The sequence below is a fragment of the Chelonoidis abingdonii genome, chromosome 5 (assembly GCF_003597395.2).
Source record: "Chelonoidis abingdonii isolate Lonesome George chromosome 5, CheloAbing_2.0, whole genome shotgun sequence".
In the NCBI taxonomy this organism is placed as follows: domain Eukaryota; kingdom Metazoa; phylum Chordata; order Testudines; family Testudinidae; genus Chelonoidis; species Chelonoidis abingdonii.
Window position 1 is genome coordinate 14,363,662 of NC_133773.1, and position 10,214 is coordinate 14,373,875.

The 10,214-nt window shown below is 46.5% G+C and overlaps 1 protein-coding gene across 3 annotated transcripts in view; it reads right to left on the bottom strand.

Annotated features, from left to right (window-relative positions):
* SCARB2 (scavenger receptor class B member 2) overlaps positions 1-512 on the bottom strand; it is a 36,162-nt gene extending 35,650 nt beyond the window's left edge. For 2 of the 3 annotated variants that reach the window (XM_032768070.2, XM_032768073.2), the window contains exon 1: positions 232-501. In XM_032768070.2, coding sequence (XP_032623961.1) covers positions 232-348 — 117 coding nt within the window. In that variant the 5' untranslated portion in view covers positions 349-501. Of the gene's footprint in view, positions 1-231 lie in introns of all 3 variants that reach the window. The other variant, XM_032768071.2, reaches the window with a different exon arrangement.
* Positions 513-10,214: the final 9,702 nt, after the last annotated feature.

Genomic DNA, 10,214 nt, shown 5'->3' on the forward strand with positions numbered 1-10,214 from the left:
CACCCAGAGCCTGATTTCCTGGCACTGCTCCCCACCCTACCTGGACTCCAGTGATGCTTTGCCTAGGATTACCCAGGCCTCCAGGGAAGCCATCAAGCTCCATTCCTGGCCTCTTCCCTGGCCAGATTTAGAGCCAGCAAAGGCCGCCTGCGTCTTGCAAAGGAGAGTGGCCCCGGCTGCGCTTGCAGCGAAGTCTCCCCCGGCCCTGCCTGGCTCGGGGGGGGCTCTCACCTCTTTCACTTGCAGGTCCACCACTCTCTGGAGGACGTGGGCCACCAGCAGGGAGACGCTGGCGACGAGCAGGGTCATGGACAGGATCCCCACCGCGGAGAGGCACCACTTCCTCATGGCGGGGGGCGCCCGGCGGCCGCGCACACACACACACAGAGCCCGCGCTGCTGCTGGGGAGCCGGAGAGGAGCCTGCCCCAGCCGCTCTCCGCCTACGCCAGCGCGCGGGCGGCCTGAGGCGGTCTGCTCGGCCGGGCACCTAGGCGCCGCCCGCCGGGGGAGCGCGGCGCTTGCTGCGGCTGCCCGGGGAGGGACACTGCGGGCTTCGGGTTCCTGGTGCTGCTCGGCCGGGCACCTAGGCGCCGCCCGCCGGGGGAGCGCGGCGCTGCTGCGGCTGCCCGGGGAGGGATACTGCGGGCTTCGGTTTCCTGGGCAATCGAGCGGGGCGGGGGCGAGAGCGCAGGGCAGGGCAGCCAGGCCCTAGTCCCGCCCCCCCAGCTAGGGTGATGAGACAGCAAGTGTGGAAAGCCGGGACAGGAGGGTGTGGGGGGAATAGGCGCCTGTATAATTAAAAGCCCCAACTATCAGGACTGTCCCTATAAAATCGGGACAGCTGGTCACCCTATGCCCAGCCCTTGGCCGCCCCTCTGCAGCCTTGTCCCACTAGGGTGACCAGATGTCCCAATTTTATAGGGACAGTCCCGATTTTGGGGACTTTTTTTAAATATAGACACCTATTACCCCCCATCCCCTGTCCTGATTTTTCACACTTGCTGTTTGGCTCCCTTATGTCTAAATCTGTGAGACATAGACATACGGATGACGAGTTAGCAGCTGTGAAAAAATGGGACAGGTGGTGGGGGATAATAGGGGCCTATATAAGAAAGAGACCCCCAAAATGGGACTGTCCCGTTAAAAATGGGACATCTGGTCACCCTAAATGCCCAGTTTGGAAGAGTCTTGCCTCTCCCTCTGAAGCAGCTGGGGCTGGCCCCCGGATGAGCTGGATTTCTGATCTGGACCAGGCTGGCCATTCCCATCTGTTTTTCTGCGGGTTGTATTTATATAGCGATCAGCTCTTTGCATCTGTGGGTTCACGTATGGAGACTGGTTTTTCTAGTGCTGGGATAGCCAGTTTGGCAGGGTGAGATAGTTTGAGGGAGTAACAGCAACAGAACATGAAATACAATCAAATGGAGAGAAACAAAAATGCACTGGGATGGCTCTGGGCAGGGGGGATCTCTCTGAAGATTCGTTTTCATTTGACTTACTTGGGACTGAGTGAATCTGATAGTGTCAGTACAGTACCCACACAGAGCACAGGTGGAACATGAAGAGTTTGAGAACTGTAAGCTATTCCACGGAGCTGGTCCACATTACACAGTTAGGACAGCTTAACTACATCACTAAGGGCTGTGAAAAATGTCATGCCCTATGTGATATAATTAAGCTGATCTAAGCCCTGGTCTAGACACCTCTTGAACAGAAGAATTATTTCCTTGACCTAGCTACCGCCTCTTGGAGAGGTAGATTTACTACAACGAGAGAACCCCTTCTGATCCTGTAGGAAGTGACTACGCTATAGCTATGCCACTGTAGCATTTCTAGTGTAGACATATCCTCAGACTTGATCTGGTTGGCTGCTTGATTATAGGCCATCTGCACAGGTGTGCCCTTGGGTCATGGAGATTCTGATTCAGATGAGCATTGTTTGCTTACTGATCTAGCCAGGACCGGTGCTAGAGTTTTTCGCGCCCTAGGCGCATGGCCATTTCACCGCCCCATGCGCCGCTCCCGCGGCTCTGGTGGAGCTGCCGCAGCCATGCCTGCGCGAGACCAGCGGACCATCCACAGGCATGCCTGCGGCAGCTCCCCCAGAGCCGCAGACCAACGGACCCTCTGCAGGCAGACCAACGGACAACTGTGGCAGGTCCACCGGAGCCGCCTGCTGCCCCCCCTCCAGCAAAATGCTGCCCCCCAAAAATCCTGGTGCCCTAAGCGATTGCCTAGTTAGCCTCAATGGAAGCGCCGGCCCTGGATCTAGCTATCTCCCATTATGGCCCCTGTGCAGAGGCAGCTCTAGATATTTTGCCACCCCAAGCACGGCAGGCAGGCTGCCTTCGGGGGCATGCCTGCGGAAGGTCCTCTGGTTCTGCGGCTTTGGCATACCTGCCACCGAATTACCGCCGAAATCGCAAGACCGGTGGACCTCCTGCAGGCAAGCCACCGAAGGCAGCCTGCTGGCCCCCTCACAGCGACCGGCAGGGCGCCCCCTGCGGCTTGCCGCTTCAGGCACACGCTTGGTGTGCTGGTGCCTGGAGCCGCCCCTGCCCCTGTGATTTCCAAGGGGAAAGTGAGCCCTGTAAATGAAGAGAACTCCTTTCCTGTAGCAGGGAACAATGGCACTAGCAGCACTAGTTTTCCAACCAGAAAATGCAAAAATCAGGCCTCTAAATAAATAAATAAATAAATAAATAAAAATCATGAGATTTAAAAAATAAGTTTTGTTTTGTTGACTTCTGGATTTTGAGCCTTTGGGGTTCACATTCCAAGCTTTTCTCTACAACCATGTGGGTTTTTCTTTTAAGTTACTAATGTTGCACCCTCCTTCATTGCAGCAGATGTTGGAATATTTTTGTGGTATGCATTTTTCTGCTTTTTAAAAGATACTAAACCACATTCAACATGTATGGGGAAATTGGAACAACCAAGTTATAATTAATGTAGTTTACCCCATGAAGTAAAAAAGTATAAGATTTTACCATCAACCTTGTTTAATTTAGTGAAAGGTTATTAGATTTCAGTTTTTGGGGGGGTGATTTAATTCTGTTTTCTTATAATGGCTCCAAAATGCAAACAATAGAATAAATCATTGGAATATCTTTCTGAAGGCCAGCTCAAGTATAACAAGGAAAGGAAACTCTCATGAGTTCAACCACTGGAATTACAAATTCTCCCCTATACCATATTGTATTATCTCTTGGGGATTCTTCAAGAACAGATGCCTCTTTAGAGATTGCATTAAACACAGTTTTAATGGCCTTTGAAGCAATACAGCAGAAGTTTGTTTCCAAACTAGAAACCTTTGTTTTTCAAAGGCCTGTTTTTCCTCACACTTAAACTGGTTTCACATCAGCTAATTCCATCATTTTAGGGGGAGTTACTTCTAGGGTGACCAGACAGCAAATGTGAAAAATTGGAGTGGAGGGTAATAGGAGCCTATATAAGAAAAAGACCCAAAAATCAGGACTGTCCCTGTAAAATCGGGACATCTGGTCCCTCTAGTTACTCCTGATTCACACTAGTGTAAGGGCTTGTCTCCATGGTGTGTTAGTGAAGAGTAAGCCAGGATGTGACTCTACAGTGCACAAGTTTGCCACATACTAACTGGTTGCACTAAAAGTTGTATAGTGCACTTTGACATACTCCCGTTTCAAACAGCAGGGAACTTTTAGTAAGCAGGAGTAGGGTCTACATGGCCAGTTAGTGTGTGGCAAGCTAGTGTACTGTGGATTCATATTCTGGCTTCCTGCCACTAACTCGCCATGAAGACAAGCCTTGGATGAGAAGAGAATCAGTCCCTAGTTTCTAAATCAAAGACAACATTGGGGAAAAAAAAATCTGTATCTTGTAGCTAAATGCAGTGTTCTCCTGTGAAATCCGATGTTTACAGTGGTGAAGCTTTTTGTGTTAATACAATTAAAGAAAATGCTGTTTTATCTTAACATTAGAAACAATGAGAATCAATAGAAAGGCAGGGATACTGAGGCAGTCGGAGTTCTGGAGGGTAACAGCACATTTGAAATGCAAATTGGAATCTGAGATTTGACTGAATCGCTTAAGACTAAATTTGATTTATTATTGCCAAGAAATAAAACTTCCTTGAAGCTAATGAAAGTTGGACACATGCTTGAGGATTTGTGGGATCAAGCTTTGAAAGGCTTTTTTGTGCGGTCTTGTTTGTGCTAGTATTTTTCTCATTCATAAATATCTATCCATAGAGAGTATACCTGTACAATTTGGCCATACAGATTTTCTAGATTCTTTATATGAAGTCTTAGTTTGGTGAAAGTTATTTCACCTTTAAAAATAAATATGAAGCGGCTCACTGTTGATTAAATTTTTAAAGTGCATAATTGACAAAATTTCTACACTTGAAGTACAGTGTGGGAAGACAGCGGGTGAAATACTAGATCAATGTGTCATAATATGTTGTAATCACAGAACAAGCAGAGACTTATCTTCCTTTCAGCGTGACATTGCCAATGGGAAAAGGCATGATAGCCCTGATTCAGCAAAACATTTAAACACATGCTTAACTGTAACAATCCTGCTATCTTCTCCCCCTCCCCTCCTACTTCTCCCCTTCCCTTTGACCTTTCCCCCTGGCCCTGGCCTTCTGACCCACTTCCCTTCAATATCCTCTCTCCCTTCCTTTGTCTTTCTGTTTAGCTAACACCTCCCAGCAAAATATCACCCCACAAATCCTAAAAATCCTAAAAAAATTCTGGCACTAACATGATGTTTGCAAACCGTACCTCTATTCTCTCTGTTTGTATGGTACATCCCTTTGTCTATTTGGATTGTAAGCTCTATGGAGGCAGGGAGTATAGTGCTTAGCATAGTTGGGGATTGGTGCCTAGGCACTACCAAAATAAACATAATAAATAATAATAATCTCATCCCTCCTCAGCAAAACACTTTGCTGCACTGGAGCCACAATAAGTAACTAATGGTGGTGATAGCAGGGGCGGCTCCAGGCACCAGCACGCCAAGCGTGTGCCTGGGGCGGCAAGCCATGGGGGGCGCTCTGCCGGTCGCCATGAGGGCAGCAGGCAGGTTGCCTTTGCTGGCATGCCTGCGGAGGGTCCGCTAGTCCCGCGGCTTCGGCGGACCTCCCGCAGGCTGCTGCTGAATCCGCAGGACCGGGGACCTCCCACAGGCAAGCCGCCAAAGCAGCTTGCCTGCTGTGCTTGGGGCAGCAAAATACCTAGAGCTGCCCCTGGGTGATAGTGTCACTCTCTCAGGCAAAATGAGCCAATATCCAAGTGCAGATAGGCCCTTCTATGCATGAATCTCACTCCCTATGTTCAAAAAGGTGCTTAGCCATCTCTAGAGCAATGTCCTCTGCATTGTAGCCTGTGGTGGGTTCTCTGCAGGGTTGGGATCTGCATGAGGGAGGGGACTGGGGAGACTTAGGGTAGAAAACAGGATGAGTGTGGATGCACATCATCCTCCACTTCAGTCCCATTGAGATTTCCCAGAAAAGGCCAGATAGCAAGCGGCTGTAATACCTTTTCTGCAGAGCCCCACCCACATGGGGATATCTCTTCAAGTAGGGGTCCTGCAGGCAACTGTTGCAGGTGGAAGTCCCTGGTAGTGTGGCTCTGATGTCCCCATGCTGCTAGGGAGGAGGGACACAGAATCAGTGGGTAGGCATGGAGCCTCCACACAGAGGCCTATCCTCCTGCACAACCTCTGTGATCTACACAGGTTTCTGAGGCTCCTCCAAGTTTGGAGGTAGAACCTGTGGCTTATCATCTGAAGTGCAATCCTCATGCCCCCAAGTGGAAGCATTTTTTTGGGGGGGAAGGGTGTCCATTATCTCAAAGTGCTTTCCACACTCTTAAGCAGTCCAAGAACCCCTGTGCATGCTAAGCTAAACCAGGGATGGAATCCTTCCCTCAGATGCACAGGGAAGATCTTTGAGAAGCAAGCATCAGAAATTATGACTTACTTAGAGAGAAGCTAGAGATGCGGCTTCTATGAATTGGCCCCAACAGACCGTCAAAAGGGCATGTGTCAAGCAGGTAATCTAGTAAAGTAGTAAATCACTCAGCAAGTCGGTGGCAGAGCCAGAAAAGTAGCCAGAAATCCTGACTCCGAGGCCTCTGCTGTAATCATAAAGCAAACCCTTTCCATTGTAAATGTTTTTTGTATGTTTTAACAAATGAAGGATAAATGTTGGAAAATTGGTCCTGCTGGTGGTCTGTGTCACAGTTCAGGGTCAGCTGTACCTCTAGCCTCCTCTGCTTGTTGTCCAAGGGCAGCCCCTCTGGGATTGAGACCTCTATATTTTCATCTGTAGGCCTTCATATCCCTGGAGTGGAATCTAGCAGTATCCCACTCTCAGAGTTGGGAACCAGGATACAGATCCCTGTGATTCCCCAGCAGGCCCGACTTGATCCGAGCCCTGCAATTCTTCTCTTCTAGCTATGGCCAGTATGTGAACACAGTGACATAAAACGGCCTTTGCAAAACCAAGTATTGTTTACTGACCATGGTGGGCATCAAAGCACAAGAAAAAAACTTTTAACAAAACAAACAGTGTATGTGCATCTGTCTTATCTAAAGTACAAGTAGGCCTAGCTTCTCCAGACACCCCACCTCTGAGGACTGGGGTTCAGTGTGTTTCGCAGTAGTCCCCATGTCTCTCTCCCTTGTGTCCCAGGGGCTCAGTGACCATTTTTATCCATTCCCAAGCTCTTTTTTTCAGTTTCCTACCTGGATTCCTCCCTCCTACATACCAAACAAGAGCTGTTAAACTCAACATGGTCAGAAGTAAACTTCAAAGAGATTGACACCTGTATTATTCTTTTCAGTATTGGTGAATGATGCTATCTGAGCTTATGGTCTCCCTTCCTCCATACTTGCAATACAACTCCTGTTAGAATGAATCTCTTTGTAATCACCTAGCAAACTGCACAACTTTAATCAAACCCTCAGACAGAACATATAATAGTTGTGATGTTGCACTCTATATCATTTTTTGAAAATATGCTAAGGAGTGTGAATATAATGTAACTAGAATATGCCTCAAGCAAAAGGTCTCCTGTAAGGTATCATTACAAAGCTTATAATGTACTGAGTGTGATCATCCTATTTGTATGTCTGTATCATTCTTGTATCTGAAATTAGAAATATGAAATATAGCTCTGAGGGCCTATTGTAATTATGCAAAGTGTGGGCCATTAATGGTGGTTTGGAATCTTGGTGGCTCCCATCAACTAGGACAATTGACAGTGGATGTCTCTGTTTGCTTGCAGGCCTTCCTGTGAGTCAGGCTGGGAGGAATGAAGGCTTGCGGGGGTCTCACAGAACATGTGACCATGTCACCTGGTACTGAAATACCTCTTAAACCTGATGCTTTTCCATTTAGAAGGAGGGATGGGAACCCAGAGTGGAACAAAGTATCCCTGCCTTGTGCAAAAGATATATAAGGGGGTGGAACAGAACAAAGGAGGCTGCAGTCATGAGAAATCCCCTAACTACCAACAGAGCTGGAACAAGGGCTGTACCAGGGGAAAGGATTATGCCCAGACTAGGAAGGCATCCAATCTGTGATAGAAACTTAGTGAAACATCTGAGGGTGAGATTTTATCTGTATTCAGTTTTCCTACTGTACTAGGCGTAGACTTGCATGTTTTATTTTATTTTGCTGGGTAATTCACTTTGTTCTGTCTGTTATTACTTGGGACCACTTAAATCCTACTTTTTGTATTTAATAAAATCACTTTTTACTTATTAATTAACCCAGAGTATGTTTTAACACTTGGGGGTAGGAGGGTACAAACAGCTGTGCGTATCTCTCTATCAGTGTTATAAAGGGCGAACAATTTATGAGTTTATCCTGTATAAGCTTTGTACAGGGTAAAACTGATTTATTTGGGGTTTACCACTGGGAGCTGGGCATCTGAGTGCTGGAGACAGGAACACTTCTTAAGCTGTTTTCAGTTAAGCCTGCAGCTTTTGGGGGACATTGTTCAGACCTGGGTCTGTGTTTGCAGCAGGCTAGTGTGTCTGTTTCAAACCAGGCAGGGCACTGAAGTCCCAAGCTGCCAGGGAAAATGGGCTCAGAGGTAGTCTCAGCACATCAGTTGACAGTTCCCAAGAAGTTTCCTGTGATCTAACCCATCACAATAGTCATAAAATATTACGTAACAGAGGGGTAGCTGTGTTAGTCTGGATCTGTAAAAAGTGACAAAGAGTCCTGTGGCACCTTATAGACTAACAGACATTTTGAAGCATAAGCTTTCATGGAAGAATACTTACTTCATCAGATGCATATAGTGGAAATTTCCAGAGGCAGGTATAAATATGCAGGCAAGAATCAGTTTAGAGATAACAAGGTTAGTTCAATCAGGGAGGATGCATCATCAGTGATCTACAGTCCATCCTGGACAATAATCCCTTGCTTTCACAGGCCTCGGGAGGCAGGCCAGTCCTCGCCCACAGACAACCTGCCAACCTTAAGCGTATTCTCACCAGCAACCCCACACTGCACCATAGTAACTCTAACTCAGGAACCAATCCATGCAACATACCTTGATGCCAACTCTGCCCACATATCTACACCAGCGACACCATCACAGGACCTAACCAGATCAGCCACAACATCACCAGTTCATTCACCTGCACATCCACCAATGTAATCTATGCTATCATGTACCAGCAATGCCCCTCTGCCATGTACATCGGCCAGACTGGACAGTCCCTACATAAAAGGATAAATGGACACAAGTCAGATATTAGGAATGGCAACATACACAAACCGGTAGGAGAACACTTCAGTCTACCTGGACACACAATAGCAGATTTAAAGGTAGCCATCCTGCAGCGAAAAAACTTCAGGACCAGACTTCAAAGAGAAACTGCTGAGCTTCAGTTCATTTGCAAATGTGACACCATCAGCTCAGGATTAAACAAAGGCTGTGAATGGCTTGCCAACTATAAAACCAATTTCTTCTTCCTTTGTGTTCACACCTCAACTGCTAGAAGAAGGCCTCATCCTCCCTGATTGAACTAAGCTCCTTATGTCTAGACTGATTCTTGCCTGCATATTTATACCTGCCTCTGGAAATTTCCACTACATGCATCTGACAAAGTGAGTATTCACCCATGAAAACGTACGCTCCAAAATGTCTGTTAGTCTATAAGGTGCCACAGGACTCTTTCTCACTTCTTAAAATATTACAGCATCTTCTAAGTCCTTCACAGGCCAGTCTCCCAGTGACTAACAAATCTGCCATCACAAAGTGCCCTAACTGGCTCCCTTGCTGGAAGTCTCAGTCCAGTGGCCAAGGACTGACTGGGCCATAGAGAATACAAACATACAGGGCTATGAACTATCCTCCCAGTCCAAGAGGTGGCATCTCAAGATAAAGGTCGAGGTATATTGGTGCAACTCTGTGGGGATGTTTTCAGGAGTGTTACTCCAGCACCTTTCATGGGTGTGAAATGTACTTTAAATCATTAGTAAACTTGAATATATAAAATGACTATAAGTTAAAAAAAAAGTCGACATTTGTCTGATCCTGCAAAGACTAATATTTTATACCCTCTTTGCACAAGTATCAGTGGCTGCACAAGGTGGAGCTACAATAATGAATAATATAATTATATGACTTTGGCTGAGACATGGGACTATTTCTGGAAGGTTAAACAGCTTCTAGGAAGCAAGTTTCACTTTAATATTTTTATTCGTATTTATTATTCACATACACTACAAATTAGCAGCTGGCATATAGGAAAGGAACTTACTGTAATACTACAGAATAGTAGATGAACCAACTATTCTTGAAAGAATTAAAGTTAACATGTATGTGAATAGATGCTAAGCTGTATTCTACATGTGGAGTAACAGTTCCCCTCTTGGCTTAGCTATAGGGTGACTAGACAGTAAGTGTGAAAAATAGGGACAGAGTTTGGGGGGGAATAGGTGCCTATTTAAGACAAAGCCCCAAATATGAGGACTGTTCCTATAAAATCGGGATATTTGGTCACCCTACTTAGCTACAAGTTATGGAGGCATCAGTAGCAACTCCATAGTTAAGGCTGAGTTATGGTTTGCATTTAGAACAGGGCTAAAATTGCTCTATTTCATATCTTAATGACTGAATTTAACATCTACATTTAGCACAATAACTTTTCACACACACACACCCCCCTCTAATACCTGGGACATAGGTCACATTAGAAACTTTAA